We start from the raw sequence: 25,040 nt of genomic DNA, 5'->3' as shown, positions 1-25,040 counted from the left end.
ACAGAGGGTGCACGAGGACTGGGGTAGGGATGAGGGTGTTTGTGTGAGGGCTGTGTTCTCCCTGATGAGAGTTGGTCACTGGTGAGCCATGCTCCTCTTCACCTTCTCCTTGGGAGCAATGTGAAATTGGGTGGGATAGTTAATATGGATTGTCTCTCCTTAAAGGTTTCCAGCCTGTGTGAGGGCCCTGTTGCACCCAAGTCCTGCGTGCTTCAACAGTCCCAGCACTGAGCCACTCCACCTGTAGGAATAACCTGTATTTAATCAGAGAATCCCAGAATGGATTGGGTCGGAAGGGATCTTAAAGATTCATTCTAATCCCCTGCCATGGGCAGGGACACTTTCCACCACTCCAGGTTGCTCCAAGCCCCATCCAACCTGGCCTGGGACAATTCCAGGGATGGGACAGCCACAGCTTCTCTGGGCATCCTGTGCCAAGTCCTCACCACACTCACAGGGAAGGATTTCTTCCCGATATCACATCTAAACCTATTCAGTGAATTCTAAAGCCCTGTTTGAAGTAGGAGGACTCCAGCAGCAAATCACAGCTTCAGACACCCTTCCCCACCCTTCCTGTCTTCTGGGAGGCCGAACTGAAGATGCCTCAATGACCTGGTGCTCCTCCAGATTTTTCCCAATGCTGCCAGACCGGGGAAATCACCCTGTGGAGGAGTTTCTCCCCAAAACCTCTTGTTCCTTTGCCACCAGAGGGAGATGCTGCTCAAGGTCCAGATACCGTGTGCACCTCCTGCGCCTGTGTTACAGAATCATTATGGTTGGAAAAGCTCTGAGCCCATCCAGTCCAACCATTCCCATGGTTGCCAAGGCCACCACTAACCCACGTCCCCATGTGCCACATCCACACAGGTTTTGAATCCCTCCAGGGGTGATGACTGGAGAGGAGAGGGAGCTGCAGGAGTGATGCTGCTGCAGCTTTGCATTTGGAGCCAGTGGGAATGAAATGGGGAGCTCTGGGATACTGGAGGTGGAGTGCACAGCGAGTGCCTGCGGGAATGAGACCACGGCTGTGGGCATCTCCTTTCACTTCCCAGGCATCACTGGGCCATGGGGAATGTTTGAAAATCACTGTCAGGGTCTTGCCCTCTTCAGAAGAGTCATTGACCTGTAAACACCCCATGGTGCCTTCATGTCAAAAGGTGTCTGTGTGAGGGGAGGTGCCCCAGATCCCACTGGATGCACGATGGGACCCTGGCGGTTTGGTAGAAGTGGCTCCAGTGGTCATCACCATGGTTCTGAGTCCTGATTTTGGTGCTGTATCCTTGGAGCTGTGCCCAGGTGGGTGACATGGTCAGTCCACACTCTGGTCTGTCTTCACATCAACTCATAGGGTGCAGAAATCCCACAAATCCCAGGTCACTGCTCTGTGTGGAGCAACATGGAGGCCTGAGGCAGTCCAAACCCAGGATGGAAAACTGCAGCTGGCAGAGGGGAAATGGACCAACTGCTCCAGGCCACCTGCTGATGTTGTCTTCGAAATGTTCCAAACGCTTGAGGAGACCTGGCCAGACCCTCTGCTCCTTCTGCAGCATCTCCCATGAAGCTGTTTTCAGATGAGAAATGATCCTGAGCTAGACCAGGATCTGCCCAGCTTTTGGGGGTGCTCATCACCAACATTTGGGCTTCAGCCACTCACTCACAGAAGGGCTGGAGCAAGGGGATAACTCCATCCCACTGCACTCGGACAGATTGTCCAGTGCTTTTGCCTGCTCTGGAATAGAAAATTTCTGCTCATTTGCCTCCTGTGAACCTTTTCTTTTTCATTTTGTTTCTTCAGGGAACCCTCTCCATCACTTCAGAGAGGTGGAGAGTCATGCTCCAGCCCAGGAGAGCTCAATGCCACAGGTGAGAGGAGCTCTCAAGGGCAACATGGGAGCAGGAACCAAGCATGAATTTTGACAATGCAGGGAGTGACCCGAGGGCTCCCCAGAGGAACTGGCTGTGCCACTCTGGTGTTCTGGAAAAAGGAGCAAACAGGCAGGAACAGAGGCTACGTCCCTAAGAAATTAAACAATGCCCAGGTGAGTGCCTGGGCTTGGGAACGTGGCTGTCCTGACTGCTGGCACTGTCCCCTTGGCTGGTTATTTTTAATGGGTCATGCTTGTCCCTCTTTCAAGGTGAAATAAAGCAGGATGGAGTTGTACCAACAGGGCTTGAGTGTAGGGCAGCAGCCCTGCCCCAGCCCTGCTGGGATCTCACCCTCCAGCAGCCCAATTTCTGAGCACTGTCCATGGGTGCCAGGTTTTGGGCTGGGTGAAAAACATTCCCTCCAGCTCCAGAGTGATGTAACACACACCTCCCAAACTAGCCCAAGAAAGATTTCCCCGGAAAAAAACATCTTTTCACTTCCAACAACATTGAAACACAATACTTAGACATTACAGAAAATAGACATATTTGCCCTGGGGCTGTTGTTATTTGTCTGCTTTTTTTTCCCAAGCTGAAACTTTGGATATTTTTTCCTCCTTTAATTAAATTTGGTTTGCTGCAAATCCCTTTCTGGTGCCTTCAGTGTTGCTGTAAAAGGCAGGGCTCAGGCTGCAGCTCTGTGCCCATGGCTCCAAGGCTAAACAATACCACGGAGGGGGGGAGCAGAGGGTAAGCCCAGCTAATCAGGACTTGCCTAATAGGACCGAGTGCTTAATGAGGACCCTGGGACTGTGCTTCCCTGGCTGGATTTGGCTGGAGGAAAATGCTTTGTGCTCTTAGCACCAGGTTTGAGACGGCTCAGTTCTCTCCAGTGTGCTGGAGCAGTATTTTCTCCCTCCTGTGAATCCATCCTCATTGGACATAAGACAGATTTGTGAGGGATCCGTGGGGATCCAGGGATGCTGGTGGAGCTGAACAAGACCCTGGAAGCGAAAGGATCCATGTTTTGCTTGAAGGGAGATCTTTCAAGTCAAAACACTGTTTATACCTTGATTTTCCTAAGCAAAGCCACCAAAGGGCCCCGCCTGTTCCCCTCATGTCCTTGGAGCTCCCTTGAGGAGCTTTGGCGGGGATTTTAGGGATTGAGTTCAACAAATAACAGCAAATGTTCCACTCTTTTGTCCTGGAGACCCGTTCGGATTGTCTCTGTCCACACTGCTACACCCCACATCGAGCTGGGGCTTTGGGAAGGGGGTGGGATAGGGAAGGCACCTCATACCTCAGGCCTTTCCCTGGCTAATGAGGGAGATTTGGGGTTCAGCATAGGGACTTCGGGATGCAGGGCAAGGTGCCAGGGGGGTGCAGGGTGTGCACAGGCGGTGGGTGCTGGGTACATGGTAGGTGGGTGCCGAGGCGGGTGCACACAAACAGTCGGTGGGTGCAGCTGCAGGTGGGCACCCCCACATACACAACAGGAGGGTTCAAGCGTGGGTGGGTGTCCAGATGTGTACGGTTCTGGGGCACAGATGTGAGGTGGGTGCCAAAACCAGTGGGTGCCTTCACCTGCTGTGGAGTGCAAAGGTGTGCATGGGGCAAGCGGGAGCCGTGACCAGGGCTGGGTTCTCTGTCTGGTACCGAGCTAGGTCCTGGGTCCTGGTTCAGTGTTGGGTCCAGGGCTGTGCTGAGCTGGAGCAGGGGCTGGATCCCAGTTCAGGGCTGGGGTTTGGTCCAGGGAAGGGTCCATGTCTGTGTTCATAGCCCGTGCCAGGTCTCTGCGCTCAGTCTGGGTTCACATCCCAGCTTTCCATCGCGTCCTGGTTCTTGGGCTGGTGCTGGGGCTGTGCCGGTACTGGGTCCGTGTCCAGGGCTGGGGTGAGGTCCGGTGCCAGTACTGGTGCTGGGTCCGGGTTCGTGTCCATGCCCAGGTCCGGTCCGGCTCAAGGTGGGGAGTCGGGTGCTGGGTCCCGGTTTGGGAGCGGGTCCAGCTGCGTGGGGGGGTCCCGGTGCGGGTCGGTGCCGATGCTTGACCCGGTGCGGGTCGGAGCACTGCCAGTGCCAGTGTCGGGGCAGATCGGGGCGGGGTCGGTGCCGATCCCCGTCCCGGATCGGGGTGGTGCCTGATCCGGTGCCGGTGCGGGTCGGAGCAGTGCCAGGGCGGTGCCGGTGCCGGTGCCCGTGCCGGTGCCGGAGCGGTGCCGGGGCGGTGCCGGTGCTGGTGCCGGTGCCGGTGCGGGCCGGAGCGGTGCCGGGGCGGTGCCGGGGCGGTGCCGGTGCCGGTGCCGGTGCCGGTGCGGGCCGGGGCGGGGTCGGTGCCGGGGCCGAGCGGAGCCGGGCGGGCGCGGGGAGGGCTCAGGCGGCGGCGCCTGCGCGGGGCCATCGCGGCGCTCCGCGAAGTTCCGCGGGGCCCGGGGAAGTTTGGGCTCGGCTCGGCCCCGGCCATGGCCTTCCGCCGGCGGGCCAAGAGCCACCCGCTCTTCAGCCAGGAGTTCCTCATCCACAACCACGCCGACATCGGCTTCTGCCTGGTGCTCAGCGTCCTCATCGCCCTCATGTTCGAGGTGAGACCCCCCCCGCCATCGCTCCCCGCCGGGACCGGCTGTCCGTGTGTCCCCACCCCGGGGACGAGGTGACCCCCCCTTGCTGTGCGTGCAGTGTCCCCCCTGGGGCTGTCCCAGCTCGGGGCTGTCCCCACCCGGGCCAGGTGCCCCCATCCCGCACGGGGAGGGGGCTGTGGGGTGCGGGACCCCTCGGTCGGGGGGTCAGAGTGCCGCCCCATTCATTGCCCGTCTCTCACCCACCACCGGAGAAGTTCTCCACATTCCCACGGGGACCCAGCCTGGTGCTGGCTTTGGGGTGGCACATCCTTCTGCCCCCGCTCCAGCTCTGCCGGGGCTCCCTGGCTGGGGAAGGGGCGCACAGGGGGTGTCAGAGCCCCTGCCCCAAACCCACCGCAGCTGCCGGGCTGTCCCAGGCGCCGAGGGGCACATCATCATCCCCACACAGCGAGAAGCCGAGCCTTGTCTGAGCCTTGCCCAGCTCTTGGAAATGGGACGAATTTTTTTCCCCCCCTTTTAAATTTTCCCCATTTTTTTTTTTTTTTTTTTTTTTTTTTTTTTTCCTTTCACAGTAGCCCTTTTCCAGGTGTTTTCTCGGCAGCCCGCTGACCCCGCGCTGTGGGACCGAGCACCGGGGGCTCCTGGGCCTCGGGCAGCGGCTCCCCGGCCTTTGCGGATCGCGGCCATGGGAAGGCATCCCCGGGGTACCTTCACCCTGCCGGGGTGCCCGCAGACCCCCGCAAGGCTGTCCCGCCATCGCCATGCCGGGAACGCCGCTCTCTCCCGCTGCTCCGGCTCCTTCCCTCTCCGCCTGCTTTTCCCCTTTTCCCTGCGCCTTCGCTTGGCTCCGGGCATCCCACGCCGAGGCACCGGGCCGTGGTCAGCGGCTCCGCCGGCCGGGACCCCCCCGCCTCCTCCGCTGAACCCTCCCCTTCGGCAGTGCCACGTTTCAAAGCGAATCCGGATGGGAAAGGGGTGGCCGGGGGGCCTGGCGAGGGAGGAAAGGCTCCTTCTCTAGCAAATCGCAGGAGGAGGAAATCCATTTCCTTAATTCCTCCCCGCTGGAACCCCCTGCTTTTCTGTCCCCCTCTTTTTTTTTTCTTACTGCGAACTCATTGAATGAACGAGTCTCTTACAGCACTTTAGCCCCTTTCGATGTCCTTGTGCATGCATATGTATTTATTTAGGGGTTTCAAAACCGACCCAGGAGGACCAACTGTATTCCAAAACCGCATGCAAATGCTGCAGAGTTGGGCTGCAAGTTTCGTACTCGCGCTTCAAAATTAAAATGCCACTGAGGCTGCATCTCTGTCTCAGCCTTTCTCCCCGCAGATGGTTTTGTTGCACATTGGGAGCCCCATCCTGGAGAGGTGCTACCTGGGCTTGCTGCTGTGGTGCTTTTGGTCGATACGGTGCTGTGAGGGCAGTTTTGAAAAGTGATGAACCCCCCCACCACCGTGGAGGTGGTGGCAGGGAGGGGTTTGTGGTGTTTTTGGTTTCTTTTAATGTCTTTTAATTAACTCTCCCTCGGATGCTGAAGGCAGCAGTTTGCTGCTCTCCCAGCAGACCTCAGGGAGAAAATGCTTGCCGTGCCAGGGTGGCTTCCAGTGCTCCCTGTGCCCGGCAGCATCATCCCTGCCTCCCCCTTGGCATGGTTTGGAACAGCTCTTGGTCCTTGTGGGTATTTTAGCTTATTTTTATTTTATTATTGCATTTATTCCTTCTGCTTTCTCCTCCCCTGGAGGAGAAATCAGCCTGTGCTCCTGCCCAGCCCTCCAAACCATCCATGCCCGTTTGTGCCGCCTCTGTGGTGAGTTTTGGTGGCAGTTCCCATCCCTTGCTGCGTTGAGGAGGACCTGTCACTGTCCCTTCCCCTCCTTCTCCTCTCATCCCTGCTTCCCACCCTGCAGCTGGGCTTCCACCTTCCCCAATGCCAGTGGCCACAGCCAAGCTCAGGCTCAGCGGAAAAGGCCGAATCCTGCTCACAATAGGCCGTTTCCTGCAGGGAAGGTTTTTTTGGGAAGACACAAGTAAGATTTTTAACCTTTTCCCAGGCATCCCTCAGGAGCTGGCTGCTCCCTTGTTCCAGCGCCCTGCTGGGGGTGGTGCTGGGGGGCTGCCACGGCTCTCCCACTGCCCAAGCACAGCATAAGCTACGCCTTGAGCATCTTTTTGGGTGCACAGCCTTTCCCCATCCACATGGACTCACCAAGCTGATAATTCCTCTGTGGCAGGGAGCAGGTACCAGTCATGATGGGATTTGGTGGCATGAGGCTGCTCCTGGGTGTTACAGGTGTGTTGGATTAGATTATTCCAGTGGTGTGTGTGTATTTGAGGATCAAAAGCGTTGCTCAGGGAGGGAAGCCCCAGGCTTGGAGGGAGTTTCCCCAAAATGAGCTGTCCCAGGCTGGGCACTACAAAGGGTTTTTCCTTCCTACCCAGCCCTAAGCCTTCAGGGTGTGAAAACACACCTGGTTGTGCAGCTGCCTGGTGCCAGAGAAGGATTTTGCCACATGAGCATGGCTGCTGGAGCCCACAAAGAATCACCCCTCCCCTTTTTTTTTTTGTGAAAATTCATTTTGAGTGACTTTATATAGAAACGAAAAACAGGTGCTTCCCATCCTCATGCAGAAGTTACTTTGCATATATTTTTCCACCCTGCTTTGCAGAAAAATGAAGGCTGGGTTTAACCTGTGTCCCACCAGAGGTGGCCCGTGTCTGCGGTGTTGGATCAGGTTTGGGGGAAATGCTGCTGAATTTGGAGAAGTTTCTATATTAAATGGGGGCTGCTGTTGTAGTCTCTTCAGGTGGGGAAACTGAGGCTCAGTCTTATGCCTGTGGAGATGAAATAAAGTTATAAACCATTGTTTTAGAAGTGGTTCCATGGCCTTGCTGGGCTTTGCCCCTGTGCAGATCGTGGGATGTGAGTCACGGGCTCAGAAACTCAGGGTTGTGACACTGTCAGAAGGAGGCTGCTGACGAATGAGCTGCTATTTCCAGGCTTCCTGCTAAATATACTTTCCCCTTCCCGGTCCCCTCCGTAGTACTCTAAAAATTAAGGCCTTCCCATTGTTAATGAGGGAAAACAAAATGCGTTCCTGCCTCCCCTGGTCTTTGCCAGATGTGGGAACTGAGGCAGCAGGCGGCGTAAGGGTTGAATAGCTGGGGAGGAGTGGAAAAAAGGTAAAAAAAAAGCAGTATTAGGTTTACTTTTGAAAAGAGAATAAACAGGAGGGAGGGTGAGGCAGTGGAAATCGTGTCATGCCGGGGGATGAGTTTGTCTGTGGGGGCAGAGGGGCTGCACCGCCCTTGGGAAGGGCTTTTTGTCAAAGCCAGATGTTTACTTGGAAAGGCTTTGGTCCAAAGTTTGGGCTTTAGTTTGCATATAGTTTGGCCTGTGTCAATCCATACTGCGGATCAGCAAGTTTGTCTTTCAAAAAACTCTGGCTGGGGGGAGGAAAAGAAACCCAAAGTTGTGAGAAAAGCCTTTGGACAGCATTTTGTCCATAATTAGTTTGTTTTTCAAGCCCTGGAAATATTTTCTCGGCTCCGACTGCAGAAAACTCCCCCAGCCTCCCCCGCCAGAGGTTTGGAGCTGCTTCCTTCCGCCAGAGTGGCTTTAACTCAGGCAGGACCGTGGGGATGGTGGCATGGGGTGAAGACAAATCCCACCGGGATGAGGCTTTGGAGAAGGTAAACATGATTCATAGAATCCTGTAACGGTTCGAGTTGGATGGGACCTTAGAACTCATTTCATTCCGACCCTCTGCCGTGGGCAGGGACAACTTCCACTGGACCAGATTGCTCAGAGCCCTGTCCAGCCTGGCCTTGAACACTTCCAGGGATGGGAAGTCCACAGCCTTTCTGGGCAAGCTGTTCCAGGAGTTCATAGAGTGTCCTGGGGAAGGATGCTCAGAAATTATCCCTCATTCCTGAAAATATTAGTGTTTGAGAGTTGCAGTGGGTACTTTCTGGGAGAGGTGCTAAACTGCCTGGATGGATGTCCTTAGACACCTTTTTAAAAGCCACTTGCACATCTGCACAAGTGGAGTTGGGATTTTGATGTGGAGCATTTCATGGCAGGGGTAAAAACAGCATCTCCTAAATTGCTGGGTGGGGCTCTGAGCACCCTGGTCTATGAAAGGTCTCCCTTCCCATGGCAGGGTTTGGAACTTGATCTTTAAGGTTCCTTCCAATCCAAACTATTCTGGGACTCCAAGAAAGGATGGGGAGAGCTTTGCTGCTTCGTATTAGGCAGCAGTGTCCAGGCTAGGGGGGTGTGGATTTTTCCAATCACCACACTATCAGGGAGTAAATTCCTGGTGGTAGACAGTAAATGTGTGGTAGTGCTGGGATTGCTTGGCTTTATCTATTGCTCTGCCACCCAGGGCTGCAAGGTGGATGTGCTAATTTGATTTCTGGCCATGAGAAACAGCCAGAATCTCTCATCTCTCTCCTTTTCCATCTCAGGAAACTCTGGTTGAGTTTTGCCTCTTCAGCATCCATTTGCACTTTGGTGCTTGAGTTAGTGGCTTTAACCAGCAGAAAGCCTCTCACTGCTGAGGGTGTGGTTCCTTCTTCATGTCTGAAGAGAGCTTTCAGGACAGCTGCTTCCCAAATTTACCTGGTTCAGGCACACAGAATCATAAAATCATTAATGTAGGGAAAGGCCCTCTAAGGTCATCGAGTCCAGCCATTCCCCCAGCAGTGCCAGGGCCACCACTAAGTTATGTCCCCAAGTGCCACAGCCCTCAGGTAAGGCAGGATGAGGCTGGGATGAGGAACATCTCCCTCTGCATGGAGGTGCCCTTAATGCAGGTCAGGGAGTGGATGAGAAATAAATATACAGCATTTGCTACATGCTCCTTGCTGTGTGTGTCCCATGGGGACAAATCCCTCTCCCATCCTCTAAAACGTTGTGCCAGGAAGGATTAGGTTGGATATGAGGAAAAATTTCTTTGCTGAAAAGGCAGTCAGGGATCGGAACAGGCTAGAAGTCGTGGAGTCACCATCCCTGGAATTGTTTAAAACTTGTGTAGATGTGGCACCTGTGGACGTGGTTTTGTGGTGGGCTTGGCAGTGCTGGGGGAACAGTTGGATTCCATGATCTTAGAGGTCTTTTCCAACCTAAATTAGTCTCTGATTCCATGAATTCTGCCCCTGCCAGTAGCAGTTCAGTGGCAGCTCTCTCTACTCACTGCCCTGCAGGGCAGAAGCATTCCCAGTGCTTCCTTTCCCATAGCAGCATCTTGTTTCAGAGCAAACAGGACAGCGAGTCTTGTGCCTCTGAATAATCCTCACATTGCTCTTCCTTCTCCAAACTTCTGCTTTCCCTGGCTGCCTGTGAAATGCTCAAGCAGGCTCTGAAGTGTTTTGCCATCCCTGGTGCTCATCCCTATTTCCCAAGCCGAGGAAATCTGGTTTTTGCCTTGCAGATGACTGCCTCTAGGAGGTTACATTTGTCTTTGGTTGTTAAAATATTTCACTGAAACTTTAGGAAACAGCCTGTTACCCCTCTGTAAGGAAAGGTGGAGAGGTGCTGGGGTGGCTCCAAAGCTGCTGGTGGTTCTCCAGCCCACAGGAAGCTAAGGCAGGTGTGGAGATGGGACAAAGCATTGCTTCATGCTGGAGTGGATGGAGGAACCTTCCTACCAGGTTCTCTGTGAGACAAGATAAGGAGAAACCTTGGAAACTGTGCTGGGGATGAGATCTGTCTGGGAACTGCTTCCCACCCTGGAGATACTCTGAGGTCATTTTCCTGGACTCACAGCTCTGGCCTGTGTCCTCCTCAGCAGGTTAGAAGGCTTCACCTGGAGATGATGTCTTGTTCCCAGCTGTTTACAGCAATGGATGTCAGCCAGGTTCTCGGGGAGCTGTAAATCCATCAGGGCCTGCTGTCATTAGCACGTCTGTGACACAGCCGCCCATCCCTGCAGCACCACAGCCACCGCTGGCTCCATGCCTTTGCTTCATGCCCTGTGCCAGCCTGTGGCAAGGTTGGAGGTAAACTCCAGGTCCTGGATGTGCTGCACAGCTCTGGGATGAAGCAACTTGGCTTTCCCAGCCAGCAAGGTCTGTAGGAGCCAGAAGTGTCTCCCTCAGCCAGCTTGAGGCCAGGCGATGCACTTTTTCCATTCCCACCCCAAACTCTGCCCCTGGTCTCCATCTCCTGTGTCTACTCCTCCACAAACAGAGCACACAACATGTGGGATTTCCTTTTTTTTTTTAAGTGGGAAAAACAGTAAAATCCCCAAACATCACGAAAATACGCTGTAGGGTTTGCTGTCCCTGAGCCGGGGCTGCCCTCACCAGTTGCTCAATGCCGGTGGTGGCAGGATGGGAACACTTGGCAAAGTTCCCCTGTCTCCCCCACAAGCTGTGGAGCAATTTCCAGCTGGGATTTTAATAGGCTGCAGCTCTGAAGCAGTGGCAGCCATGTCTGTGTGAAATGCAGCTCATCTCCGTTGGCGTTTGACGGGCACGGGATTTTTGGGGAATGGTTGTGTTTGTGAAATGTTGGAGGGTTGGCTGAGTGCCACTGGGAAGGGAAAATCTGGAGACCTGCTGCCTGTATGGGATTGGATGTTTGTGCACTGCTTTTTGCTGTGGTCCCAGCTTGAGGGTGCTTCGTCTCAGAGGTGCAGTTTTGGGGTATCCTGTGGGGTGGATGCTCTGCCCCATCCCCACAAAGCCTCCTGCTTCGCTGCTGGGAGGGATCATTCCTTTGAATTACAAGCAGTTTAGTCCATGGCCACCTCTCTGGTGATCAATGACAGGACTCAGGGAGTGGCTGGAGCTGTGTCAGGGAAGGTTTAGGCTGAATATTAGGAAAAGGTTCTTTTTCCCAGAGGGTGTTAGGGCACTGAGCAGGCTCCTCAGGGAATGGTCACAGCCCCAAGCCTGACAGAATTCAAGAACAGTTTTGACAACACTCTCAGGCCACAGATGGGATTCTTGGGGTGTCCTGTGCAGGGACAGCAGTAGGATTTCAGTGTTCTTTTTTGGTCCCTTCCAACTCAGGATATTCCATGACTCTATTCTATGATTCAATAAATGCAGAGTGAGCAGCACAGCCCTGGGTTTTGGATGTCCTGATGTCTCATCCCAGGCTTTTTTTCCCCTTTCTGGGATCTCGTGGGTGACTGGTGCGAGGTTCAGTGTTTCTGCAAGTGAAGCTGGTGCTGGCACATCTCCCTGGGTGATTTGCCTTTCCCATTGTGACAGGAAAAAAACTGGTCCGGAGGAATGAATTTAACAACTGATTTGCTTCTTCTCCCCTCTGTGTCTCTGACAGGTCACAGCCAAGACTGCCTTCCTGTTCATCTTACCTCAGTATAATGTCAGCGTGCCTACAGCAGGTGAGAGATGCCTCTGCTCCACAGATCCCAAGGGAAGGTTGAGTCTGAGCCCCAGATCCTCACTTCCCAGCTGGCTTGGGCTCACCCTGTACGGATCAACTGCTCAGGGTCTTGTCTGGCAGTAAATGCAGCTTGGCAGAGATGTTAGAAATAAGATATTTTGGGAAGAAGTGAAGTTTGACTGGCTCAGAGCACTCTGGTCATGTCTGCCAGCCCTCATGCTGCCAGAGTTGGGAGGAAATGCTTTCCAGGGAGTCTGGGGGCTTTTTCTTTCTGCTATGGCCAGGCCACTCTGTGCTCCCTGCAGGGTGAGGATGCTGCTCCAAGCCTGGTCAGGCAGGATCCAAATGTGTGATTGCCTGCCTGGAGCAGCTTCTTGTCCCCCCGAGGAGCAGGAGGGATTTACCTCCTTGCCAAGCAGCAGGGGCTGTGCATGTCATCCCTGTCCTGCTGATTTTTGGGGATTGCCCCTGGAGAGGAGGGTGTGAGGATGCATGTGGTGCACAGCATCCCTTCTCCAGGCAGGGATTCTGATTCACGGGGGGCAAATTCCAGGAGGCTCTGAGCTGGTGCAGCTCAGAACCAAATGGAGCAGAGGAGGTGTCCCAGCTCCCAGTCAGGAGGCTCAGCTCCTATTCCTGTTTTGGCTACTGGTTGGTGCCTTCCTGGCTCAGAGCCCCTCTGGATCTGGCAGGGATCTGGGCACTGGCGTGGAGACAGCAGGAGGTGGTTTGGGTAAAGGCCTGAGCTCGGCATGAGCCAAAAGCCTGGGGCACAAAGCCTGGCCTGGTGGCAGAAAACTGCAGTTAATTGGGAGTGTTTGAGTAATCATCCAAAGAAAGAGCAGGGTGTTGGGATTAGTGGAGCTATAGTGAGGCAGACATGCGGAAGATAAAAGCTCTGCCCTTAAAGGCTTTGGTTATGGCTGAAGGAATCATCCAGCTTCCAGATTAAATTGTGGTCCCTTCTCCCCTGTGGCACAGTCCAGACAATTTCCGCTGCTGGTTTTTAAGGGATTTATTTGTTCCTGATATGAGAAGTCCCAGGGGGCACAGGAACACCTCTTCAGGACCAGATATTGGCATGTCAATACAGGGCATGAGCTACTGGGGAGAGAGGTCTTGGTGCAGCAGCTTCTTGGGAGGAATCTAAATTTTTCCAAGGCTTTCCCACGTCCTCTACAGCTCCTGCTGGAGCTTCTGAGGTGCCCTGGAGAGAGGAGGCAGAGCAAATGTAAGTGGTATTATTTTCCTTGGCCTCGCAATTCTGTCTTTTACCTTGCTCTGGGATACAAGCACCATTTTTACCCATGGGTCTGCACATCACTGGGGGCTCCTAAGGACAGGGTGTTTTCATATCCTTGTGCCAGGTGTGTTCATAAATGTTAGAAAGCTGGAATGAGGCTTTGTTTAGGGTAAGCAGGGCTGGTGACAGAGCAGTCTCCTCCCAGCATTGGTACCAGGAGAGGACAGACTGGATCAGGGTGAGGGAGAGCAGCAGCCAGGGGTGGGCTGAGCTTCATTTGATGATACTTCCTGCAGCCTTCCCAGCTCTTGCCTCTTCCCATAAGCTTCAGGGCTGCAAATAGTCACCTAAATGCACACGTCTGGGGTATTTTGGGTGCTGTTGGGTCTCCTGTTGCTCCAGAAGGGCACAGCCTCCCAGGGGTCCTATTTCTCATCCACCAGCCCTGCGCTGCTGCCTCAGATCTCTGAGGAGCAGAAGGCATCTGCACTTAAGCAGCTGAATCCTGCTCCAGCAGTTTCCAGGGAGGAGTGGGAGATCATAAGGAAGTGTTAAATCATAACTGAGGGGGTGGAAATCCTATCCCCAATGCTCCTAGTGGAGCATCCCTGATCCCGTCACTTGCTTCAGCCTCCCATGTCTTTCTCCCTGCAGGTGATAAATTCTCATCTCCAGAGCCGAGCTGTCCCTAGTGGCAGGGGGAAGCTTTTAGTGTCCCCAGTGTCCCCTCCCTTGAGGTGTGCAGTTATTCGAGGGGAAACCACCCACCTCTGTCATGAGCTAACCCTGGAGGGAGCCCTTTTTCCCTGCCACTGGCACAGTCCTGACCTCTCTCTGATGTCCCCATCCAAGCTGCTCCCCACTGAGCCCTCACCTGGAAATCCTTTGGGCCATGGGGGTCAGACCCACGCTTTGATCTCTTTGCAGATGGGGAGCTGGTCCAGTATCACTATGGGCTGAAGGATCTGGTCACCATCCTCTTCTACATCTTCATTGCCATCGTTCTGCACGCGGTGGTGCAGGAATACATCCTGGACGTGAGTGCTGTTCCCTGTTCTGTGTCCTCAAAATACCTCAAATCCCACGGAGGGCTGTGGTCCTGCTGCAGTTCAGTGCTGTTCTGGGGGTGGTCTGGGGGCTGAGGTGATAAGTGAGCCTTCATCTCTGGAGACTGCTCTGGATGTGGAGCAGAGAGAGTTTGATGGTGGCTCACGTTTTCTTGTTGTTTGTCTCTCCCTCTGCTCCTTCCCAGAAAATCAACAGGCGTCTGCATCTCTCCAAGGTCAAACACAGCAAGTTCAATGAGTCAGGGCAGCTGGTTGCCTTCCACCTCACCTCTGTCATCTGGTGCTTGTACGTCGTGGTGACGGTAAGGCACAGGGCTGGCTGGCTTTTGGGTTTCCGGGGGGAATTGTGGGTTCTGGAGCACAAAATCCCACTGGCAGCAGAGTGCCCAGCCAGCTTGTTTCAGTCGGTTTTGTTTCCAGCTGTGGTGGATCTTTCCAGCAGTTTTGGGAGATCCTTCTCCTGTATTGTACAAGGCACAGGTAAATGGGCTGTGAAATGTTTTTGGAACTGGGCCTCAAAAATCCTGCCTGTCCCTATCATCTCCATCCTCTGCTCCAGGGCCTCATGCCTTTCTCAGCTTTCTTATTTTCCTCCTTATGTACATTCAGTGCCTTGAGGTTTTTGGCTGCCTTTTGCGGGCTCATGGGGCTAACAGGCAGGATTCTGGGATCCCTTCCTCGGCATGCTGATGGTGAGGGAGTCTTTGAAAACAGGGAAACCACATTGTTCTTTAGGGATGTGTCAACCCAAAGAATTCAGAGGAAAAGCAGCGGAAATTTTGGGAAGAAACGGGGAGGGAAGAACAGAGGTCTGACTGTTTTGGGAATGTGAAGTGATGATGCTTTGCTACCTGCAGCCACTGGGGTCCAGCTGTGGTCTCCAGTGGCTCTGGGGATGCATCCTTGGGGACAGATCCCCTCCCCTCTGTTCAGAGGCCAGCCCTCCTTAGAGAACTACTTTTCCCTTCAAGGCCAGCATTTCTAGAGATCTGCTCCACTGCTTCTGCCCCACAGGGCTCTGAGGAAGGAAGGAAACTTTGACAAAACAGTTGATGCTGCTGATTTTGGGCTCCCCTTGCCCGGTGCCAGACCCATCCCCCAGCAGCTGTGTGGCTGGAGCCTCCTGTACAGCCCACACTGCTGTGATGTGCTCCCCAAACACCAGCATGTGCAGAGCAGGTCACTCTTGTGCTTCCCTGGCCTTCCCCAGATGAAGAAAAGGGTCTTGGGACAGACAGGGAATGGATGGTTGTGACTGGGAGGACAAATTTCCCATGCCAGCATCTCCTTGCAAAGCCCAGGGCAGCATCCGCGTGGCAGGAGTGAGAAGGGAGTTCCATCCTGTAAGGCAAGAGGTGGAAAATGAAACTATCCTATTCATATCCAGTTATTTTTGTTGGTGTTTTCTGTTCCTCTTTCTCTTCAGAAGCACTTCTTGTTGCTTAAGTGCTGCTGGGGTTGGAAATGCCAGTGGGGAAAAAGCCTCATGCACTCAGCTGCCTGAGCCACGCTACAGGAATCTCACCCCTACACCTCCAGAGCATTCCAAACCCCAAAATACCCTCTCCTGAGCTCGGGACCCTCTGTGCCACTGAGCAAGCAGCCTTCAGCCCCCCAAACAAGGGGCCTGGTGAAATTTTAGAGGGGTGCTAGAGACCCGCAGATGAAGAGCTCAGCCTTGGCCCTCGCAGGGAACGTGCTTTTTCCTGCAGGCTGTGACGAGACTCGGGTGTCATCCTCAGTTCCTCGTTTCACTGTACCACCAGCTCACCCTCTCATAACCTGTTTTGTTTTGCTGAAGCCTTTTCTCTCTTCTCTTTTTCAGGAAGGATACATTTCAAACCCCCGGAGTCTGTGGGAAAACTACCCGCATGTTTATCTGCCGTAAGCACTTGTGAGGGCATTTTGTTCAGGGGCTGGCCACTTCCTTCCTCTCCATGGTTTTGCCTGCTGGGAGTGGGGTGCTGACAGCACAGCACCCTCTGCATGCAGCCTGCAGCAAGGATGCTGCAGTGAGACCATGGGGAATGGGGATATCTCATTTGTGAGCCTGGGGAGGGTGTTCCAGAGGATTTAATGAGGAAGGCTCTGTGGGCTTGGTTACTCATCCTGCCTGTTTCCTGCATCACCTTGGGAAAGTCTCTTTCCTGTTCATTTTTCACAGCAGAAATGTAGTCGGGGATGACCTTTCCTTTGTAGTCTTTTACAAAAGTGAGGTTTGCTGAGAGCACGGTGTCCACAGCACAAGCATCTGGATAAACTCCACGTGCAGCTCTCTCAGCTCAACAAATAATTTCAGCCCTGAAATGATTTCTGCTAAATCCCATGGGTCAAAAACAGTGGAGGGATTGCCCAATGCTGCCCTGGCATTCGGGTTCTTGGGGTCCTGCCACGGCCTGGGCTGGCTCACGTGGCTCCTCCCTGTGTTTCAGGTACCAGGTGAAGTTTTTCTACCTGTGCCAGCTGGCGTACTGGCTGCACGCCCTGCCCGAGCTCTACTTCCAAAAAGTCCGCAAGGTGAGAGCCAGATGGAGGTTTTGGGAGAGGGTGGGTGGAGAGGGCTGAGAGGTTGATTTGGCTTTTCTGCCCCTGCCAGGAGGAGATCCCCCGACAGCTGCGCTGCATCACGCTCTACCTGCTGCACATCACCGGCGCCTACCTGCTCAAGTGAGTCACCCACCTGCCTCAGCATCCCCTCGCACAGCAGGGATAGGGCTGGGCAGCTTCTTTTGTCCTGGGAATCCTCAGTGGGGATAGGGCCTTAGAAGGAATAAATGGGATTGTTTCAGTGGAGAGTGACTTTTTATCTAGTCAGGTATATAGGACAAGGGAGACGGTTTTAAACTAAAAGAGGAGCGATTTCGGTTATTGGGAAGAAATTCTTGACTGTGAGGGTGATGAGACACTTGGCACAAGTTGTCCAGTGGGATTCCCATCCCTGGAAGTGTTCAAGGTGAGGTTGGATGGCCATTGGAGCAACCTGGGACAGTAGAAGATGTCCAGGACAGGGGGTTGGAATGAGATGATCCTTGAGGTGCCTTCCCATCCAAACCATTCTCTGATAAAAAGCAGAGCAGCTTTGCCAGCCACAGGGTTTTGTGTTGGACACATCCCAGCTCTGCTTGTGTTTTGGACTGTGTTGATGGTTTGTAGACAGAGATTTCCTCTACTCCTGTCCCCACTGCTGCACAGAGGTCTAGCTTTGGGCTGGTGCTGCAGCTCATGGGCAGCAGGGCTGAGGCTGTAGCCGGGTTTGAGCTGTGAAGGTTTGAGGATGAAGGCTGACCAGCCCAGTGATGCTTTTTTCTTCCTTTTCCCTGCCAGCTTAACCCGCCTGGGGCTGATCCTCTTGCTGTTGCAGTACTTGGCCGAGTTCTTCTTCCACATGGCGCGGCTGGTTTACTTCACGGACGAGAACAATGAGAAGCTGTAAGCAGGAGACCTGCCTGTGGCTCCCGTCCTCCTCTGGAGCTCAGGAGAGCCTGCATCTTGCTCTCACCTCCTGGGGCTGCTCCTGCCCACACCTCTGCTTGCCCTCCTGCAGGTTTAACGTCTGGGCCGTCGTGTTTGTGGTCACCAGGCTCTTCACCCTCACCTTGTACATCCTCGTCATCGGCTTCGGGCTGCCGCGCGTGGAGAGCCAGGTCCTGGACCCCGAGAGAGGGAACCTCTTCAGCTTCCTCTTCAACAATATTCTCTTCAGGTAGGAATGTCTCCTGTGTCTTCCTTGGCTGTCTTACCCCAGCGTGGGTTTTGCTGGGTTTGGAGATCATGGAATCCCAGAGTGGTTTGGGTTGGAAGGGACATTGAAGATCATCTCATCCCAACCCCTGCCGTGGACATGGATACCATCACTAGACTGGGTTGCTCCAAGCTCCATCCAAATGGGATCCAGACAGTGGGAATCTGATCCTGGTGCTGTTTAGTGAAGGTCTTAGTGAGCTGAAGGGGGTGTGAAGGAAGCAAGGAGAGGGTTAAAGGCTACACAGAGCCAAAACAGAGGGGAAAAGTCAGGAAATAAAGTGTTAAACAAGTGAAGTAATAAGGCCCACCTTAGAGAAATGCTTGCAGGCTTTCCCTGTTGTACCTGTAAGTACATTTACATGGATGTGATCAAGGAAAAGGCATTTTCCCTTCTGCTTGGCCATGTTTTGCTGCCTGTTGATGTGGGAAGCAGAGGGTGGAATGGGCTCCTCATGCCTTACGGTCTGTCAAGTCTGGGAGCCTTTCTCACCCTGGCAGCAGCTGTGGGTTCAGTTCAGAATTTGCTAGGCATGGTCATTCCCAAGCTTTCTGAAACCAAGGACTGCTGGCACACCTGAGGATTTGAGGGTCTTTCTTACCTGCCTTCCACCTTTTAGATCATCTGGGAGCATCGTACCTTGACTGCACCACGCTGTGTTTTGGGCAGTGCTGGTTAAGATGATCCTGTTCATCCGTTCCTGCCCTAAAGTTGAAAAATCAATGAATCAGAACCTGAGGGTGTGGAGGGAAAGGAAGGTGGCTGCTCTGGGCTCAGGGGTGGCAGAAAGGAGAGATGGTGGTTGGAGGGATGGCGTCTGCCACGCGGGGGGACCCCGGCCACCAGCCCCGGTGTGGGGGGAAGGCCGGGCTGGGGGTGGCCTCGCTGCTGTGTTCTCAGCCTGCCTCTTCTCCGCCCCTGGCAGAATGAGTGTGCTGCTGTTGGTGTGCCTCTTCCAGGCCTCGGTGATGTGGCGCTTCATCCACTTCCAGCTGCGGCGCTGGAGGGAGTACTGGAACGAGCAGAGCAGTCGGAAGCGAGCCGCCGCCGCTGCCGCCGGCACCAAGCAGCAAACCAAGCCGCTCAAGAGGGACTCGGGTGAGCGCTGGGAGGGTGGCACCAGGGAGGTGTCAGTCCTGGGGTTCAGCGTCCCCCAGCAGGCTGCTGCCCGTGCAGGGCGTCCCCGGCAGTGTCCTGAGGTCGTGGGGGTTTCCCCATGTCTGTGGGACAGTCCTGAGAGGATAAAGGGCTTGGCTTGAGCAAGGGACAAAGTTTCTTTCTCCGTAGAATCACTGAATGGTTTCGGTTGGGAAAGACTTCTGAAATCATGTGTCAACCAGACCAGAGAGCTGAGTGCCACTTACAGTGGTTCCTTGGACACCTCTAGGGCTGGTGACTCCAAACCTCCCTGAGCAGCTCATTCCAACATTTAATCACCCTTTCTGCAAGGAAATTCCTTCTAATGTCCAACGTGAACCTCCCTTGTGGCCGCTTGAGGCCATTTCATCTTCTCCTGTCCCTTGTTCCCTGGGAGCAGAGCCCTACCTGGCTGCACCCTCTTGTTGGGGAGGTGAGGAGAACAAGAAGGTCCCTCCTGAGCCTCCTTTTCTCCAGGTTAAACACCCCAAGCTCCTTCAGATTACCCTCTAGACCCCTCACCAGCTCTGTGTCCCTTTGTTGCCGTCCCAGGTTACCATGAAAACGGAGTGGTGAAAGCGGAGAACGGAACCTCACCTCGCACCAAGAAGCTCAAGTCTCCTTAGAAGTCAAGGGTTGTCTCCTGGGGAGGAGGGCGAGATACCAGGACTGAGCAGCCCCTCCTCCTGCTCCTCACGAGCGGCGTCTTGAAAGGCCGGGAATCATCTTTCCCAAGGTGTCTCTCGCTCTCCTCCCTCCCTTTCTTGCTCTTGTGAACCATTTGCAATAAAACCAAAAAGGCCCCTTTCCTGTTCTCCCATCCCCCTCATAGGAACCTTTTACAGCCCTCCTGGTTTTGCCTTCCTCTGTTTGATCGTAAACCAGTGTGCAATTTCTTTTTTTTTTTTTTTTTCCCCCTATTTCAGTGTTTGATTATTTTGGTTAATGGTTACAAATGTATCATAGATGGTTCCAAACAATCCTTTTTTTCTCCTACAACCTGTTCCTCCCCTCTCTTCATGGTGCTTCCCTGAGCCCCTGGGACAGGGCCACAACAGCTTGAAGGCATCAAATGTGTGTTATGGGATCAGATTCTTGGGGGAATGTGCTGGGGCTGTGAGATCTGAGGCTCAGGGGTGCTCTCAGGTGAGATGGGGCACATCTGGCCAGCTCTTGGCAGGATGGTGATGTTGCAAAGAGAGACCAGGGTCTGATGGAAGCTCAACCCAGTCTTGTCTCCTAGTAGATCTCTGGTTAACTGGGGTTTTCTGAACCCTGCTTTTGAGGACTTCGAGAGCTGGGCAGCAGAGGAGGGAGAGAACTTCCCTCTTAATATGGAAAGTCCACCTCCCAGCCTTTGCTTGCCCCAGCTGGGTTTCTTTGGCTGCCCTGTGGTTGTTCTGGGCCTCCCAGCCCCAGGAGCTGGGCCCAGGCCTCTGCAGCTCTCAGTGTTTTGCCCCGCTCTGAGCGCTGGCCTGGCTCCTGTCAGCCCAGGCCCTTTGCCAGCTTGTCTGTGCCTCGTGGACCTGGTGTTCTTGTTGCTGATGACCAGCTGGTTGCTGCAAAGGGTTTTTGCATCAGTGGCACTGTGCCCCTCGTGCTGTCACCTCAGCCTTCCTCGTCCCTACCATACCAGTCCAGCCGTGCCATCGGCAGCCACCAGTTTCACTCTTTGTTTCCAAAGGATACAGTGCTTGTATCCACCCAAGGTGCTATCAAATCCAGGGTTTCTTCCAAATATCCTAGCCCCCTCATCCCTTTCTGAGCTGTGAATGAGATGACAGGGAAGGAAGGGGAAGGAGGACAGGGCTGCAAGGAGCAGCTTGCATTTTAGGAAAAGCCTGGCTTGTGACACGTAGCTGTTGACAGATGGAATTGTCTCAAATCTACCTCAGAGGCCATCTGTTGCTGCAGACCACTTTCCCCTCTCGCTCCTGCCCGCTGCCACCTCCACGTGCTGACAGGAGATTTTGTGGAAAGCCACATCCCACCAAACCAACCTAAACCATTGATTCCTCGCTGACTCTGCTGGGGAGCAGCATCTGCATGGGGTTTCGTGGGTCAGTGCCATCTCTCTGGGCTTCTTTTTGGGGTGCCAGGCCAGGCTGGGGTTGGCAGGTGAGCAGTAGTGGCACCTCTGTCCCCACACTGTCCCCTGGGGCGGTTCCTGAGCTGGGCTTTGCTGTTGGTGCCTCTTGTGCAGCGAAGCCGACCGTAGCTTTAGTTCTGCTTCACCACGGCAGGAACAGGGGACTCGTGGTGTGTCCCCTGGGCTGGGTGAGGAGAGGGACACAGAGCTGGGGTGCTCTCCATGTGCAGTCCAGGATTGATCCTTGGTGTGCCCCTGGCTCAGCCCTTGGGGGCATCTGAACTCTGGCTCCCTCCGAGTGCAATTCCAGCTTGAGGCTGGTGCTGTTGTCCTTTGCACCAGTCGTATTTTGAGGAATGGGTGACAGTTTGTGCTCCTCTTTGAGTTGAGTTGGTTTTTTTCCCCTTTTTATCTGGGTGTCTTTTGTCCTTTCTTCCTCCTCTCCTTGTTGAGGAGGCACTGGAGGGAGAAACATGCAGGGACATGAGGACAGTTGGTCAAATTCCATTTGTTCCTCAATCTCTGGAACATTTGAGTGTCAAGTGAGAGACACTGGCAGGAGAGGGCTTTCCCCGTTTTCAGGGGAACTGGGAAAGGAGGCTGGAGCAGAGCAAGCTGGAGCTTGGTGGTACCTTGCCATTACTCCTCGTAGCCTGTACTGGGAGGGTAAAACACTTTTTTAGCTCAGAGGCAGCGACAGGACCTGCAGTGCAGCGTGATTGGGGGGAAAAGAGCTTTATGTTGGGAAGGACATGGAAAAGGTCTGGTGTGAGAGGTTTTTCCTTTCTCCTGCCTCTTCCCATCCCCTGCCATCCACTGCTAGTGCCTTCCAGGAGCGACTGCTGGCTGGCACCTCCCCAGAGCCTTGACCAGGCTGTTCCACAGCTCTGACGCCTCGCAGCAGCCGAGCTGCTGACTGTTAGCAGGGGACGCAAGAGGCCCCCAAAAACACAGCTGCTGCATGGTTCCTCCTCCTGCCTGCTTGGCTTCAGGCAGCTTTTCCACTTGCACAATCCTATCTCTTCATACAGTAGCTGGTGATGCTTTGTATCCCAAGTGCCTTATGTTGTAGCCTCTCTGTGCACTATACCAGTAGCTGAACAGAACACCCTCCTTTGTTACTACATATGTACAGTATATGCTACATTTACGTGGTTTTTGTTTTATTTTTGATAGAGCTACCTGGAAAAGGGACATTTGTTTTTGGAGCATTTCCATGTGTTCTTTTTATGAGTTTGGTTTTTTAAACCTATAGATGATGGGGCTTTTTTTTTTTTTTTTAATAGCCCTCCCCTATATTTAGTCCTCAGAAATCCCCATCCATCCGTTAGACCCAAACATGGCAGGTTGGTTTTTTTGGTTTTTTTTTGAGCTGAGCCTTTATTGTGAGGCGATATCCACTGCAATCCCCTCTCCATCAGAGGGGCCGCCATGAGCTGCTCCTATTTCTGTGTTGTAGTGCAAGCACAGTCTATGGGCTGCAGCAACTGCTCCTGTGTCTGTGTCATTTCTCAGCAGATCCAGCATTCCTTTCAGCCCAAAGAGCTTTTTCTTGGAGCATTTTCATTGCAAGCCCTTAGTGGTCAGTCTGTCCTTGGCCGCTCTGCCTATGAAATGCCATGAGCTCACTTCCCTTTGGTGGATGCCCTTCTCATGCTCTATCTTGTCAAGGTCTGTGTCATCTGCAGAAAATGTTGTGGAATTGTTGGGCGATTGAGGTTGGAAAATGCCTCCAAACTTGTCGAAGTCCAACCTTTAATCCAGCACCAAGATCTAAACAAAGCTCTCCTGAACAGGAGCTCTTGTCCACCACATTGCAGAAGGTGATGGAGATTATCCAAAACTTCCAGTGGGACATGATTCCTTGCACCCTTCCTGTGGGCTTGAGGCTGCTTTAGTAGTCTGTGTCCATTTTCCAGCCTAAGGAGGTCAGGAATTGAGTGCCTGTGGATTTTGAGGTGAAGTGTAGTGTTTTCCTTTCCTAGCCTAGAAGAGCTGTGAAATACCAGCACTAGTTCTCTCTTCTTGTCTTAGGTAGTTGGAGAATGGGCTTGGGAAGAGAAAGGGGTGGAGGAAGAACAGATGTAGCATTTCACATACAGTTTTTGAGTGACTCTTACGTTACGGGGCATTACAGTCGCGTTTTGTCTTGTTGTTGTTGTTTATGATTCTTTCTTCTTACTCCTTATGTTTGGGTTAGTAGCAGCCAAGTTCCAGTTCCCCTGTAGGTCCCCTTACCTTCAACTCAGTGTTTTAAAAGGTATTTTTGGTAGGCTTCCAGGTTGGAGGGAAGAGCGGCCACTCTGGGATGTCTCTTCCTTGCCTCCAAGTGACTCTGGGAGCCTGGAGCCCCCCTGCCTCTGCTGCAGTGCCTGGGGGTTTACAGCAGCCCCAGGCTCTTGCCTTTGGTAGATGGACCCCAGATTGTGTCAGCAGTGGATGGAGATGATGGGGTTTGATTTACAGCCTTCCAGGAAACTTCCTGGGGGATGAAAGGGTGGTTTAGTAGGTTTTATGCCCAGCAATGTTGCTCCTCCTTGGAGCTGTGTGTGGGGTTTTTCTGGGAAGAGTGGCTGTTGGAGAAGCCAGGCAGAGGTGTGTAGTTTTTCCTTGGAAATGTTGAATTCAGCTGATCAAACTTCAACAAAGGAACTCGGGGAAAATTTCTGTTCTTCCATATTTATGCTTTAGTGCAAATTTCCTGATTTTGGAGGGGGTGGGGGGAATTAACAGTCTCTGGTATTCTAGCCCATTTGTTTCATTCTTCCTGTCACTTCAGTTTTTGTACGGATTTTGTTTGTTGTTGTTCATTGTTCAATGACTTTTGTGATAAACTCCGCAGAAGTATTTTTCTCAAATAAATAAATAAAAGGCATAGATTCTTCCAGTGCTGTTTCCACTGATGCTTTATTATTGTTAAGCTGTGCATGTGGCAGGGACACCTTCCACTACCCCAGGTTGCTCCAAGCCCCGTCCAGCCTGACCTTGGACACTTCCAGGGATCCAGGGACAGCCACAGCTTCTCTGGGCAGCCTGTGCCAGGGCCTCCCCACCCTCACAGGGAAGACTTTTTCCCCCAATATTCAATCTAAATCTACTGTCTTTCAGTTTAAAGCCATTCCCCCTTATCCTGTCACCCCAAGCCCTTGCAGCTGGGATTCATTTTCCCACATTTCCCATGTCCACAGCATGGGCAGCTGCTCCAGAGTTCATTATTTGTGTCTGCTTTCATCAGTGGGAGTGGAGGATAAGGGTATTTGTAGGAGATAATTTATGTGATGTGGTTTAGGCGCATATTTTTGGTGAGCTATATTGTATATTTTGTGCAGCTGGCCCCAGGCACACAACATCACTTGGCTGAGGGTTAGGTTACGGTTTCGTAGCCTGTGCAGAAAATAGTTTCTGACTTTCTACAGCTTGAGTGATTTTATCTCTAAGTTTTTGGTGTCTTGCAATCCAAAGTGGACCAGAGATCCCTGGAATGATCCTTGGTCAGGGTGAGCAGCAGCACAAAATGGGCCCAGAAGGGAAGAGCAGTGACCTTCCCAAACAAGGGGAGAGGGAGAGAGCTGTCATGTGGAGACTCTCAGCTGTCTGAGAAGTGGGAATCCACGGTGCAAAAGCTGATTTAAAGCAGCATTTTGTTCCAAAGAGCTTTGTTCTCAGTGTTTGTGACAGCTGCCTTTTCTGTGTGCTCCATGGCAACACCTGGCAGGTGTCACTTGGGGTGAGGAGGCTCCTGCCGCGTTGCCTTCACGGGGAGATGAGCAGCGTGACTCCAAGAGGAGCACGAGTGTCATATCCCCGTTGCTGTGCCAACTGCCCTTTTCCTTGGAGACCTGTCTGGTGAGATGACAGTGGATAAGGTGGGTTTAGATGGGATCTCAGTCCTAAAATCATTCTCCCAACTTCTCATTAAGAAATGCAGAGCTGCTGTCAGCAGATTTGTGTCCAGACCCA

At 53.3% G+C, this 25,040-nt stretch overlaps 1 protein-coding gene across 1 annotated transcript; it reads left to right on the top strand.

The window, feature by feature from the left end:
• The first annotated feature begins 4,253 nt into the window (after positions 1 to 4,253).
• Positions 4,254 to 23,967, top strand: TRAM2 (translocation associated membrane protein 2). Its single transcript, XM_040059739.2, has 11 exons — positions 4,254 to 4,445; positions 11,737 to 11,800; positions 13,973 to 14,082; positions 14,298 to 14,414; positions 15,938 to 15,996; positions 16,545 to 16,629; positions 16,709 to 16,779; positions 17,437 to 17,541; positions 17,657 to 17,815; positions 18,780 to 18,952; positions 19,544 to 23,967. The coding sequence occupies exons 1-11, from the start codon at positions 4,326 to 4,328 to the stop codon at positions 19,615 to 19,617; spliced, it is 1,137 nt and encodes a 378-aa protein (XP_039915673.1). The 5' UTR covers positions 4,254 to 4,325; the 3' UTR covers positions 19,618 to 23,967.
• Positions 23,968 to 25,040: the final 1,073 nt, after the last annotated feature.

This window comes from Hirundo rustica, chromosome 3, assembly GCF_015227805.2.
Source record: "Hirundo rustica isolate bHirRus1 chromosome 3, bHirRus1.pri.v3, whole genome shotgun sequence".
In the NCBI taxonomy this organism is placed as follows: Eukaryota; Metazoa; Chordata; class Aves; order Passeriformes; family Hirundinidae; genus Hirundo; species Hirundo rustica.
This window is presented reverse-complemented; position numbering and strand designations above follow the sequence as displayed.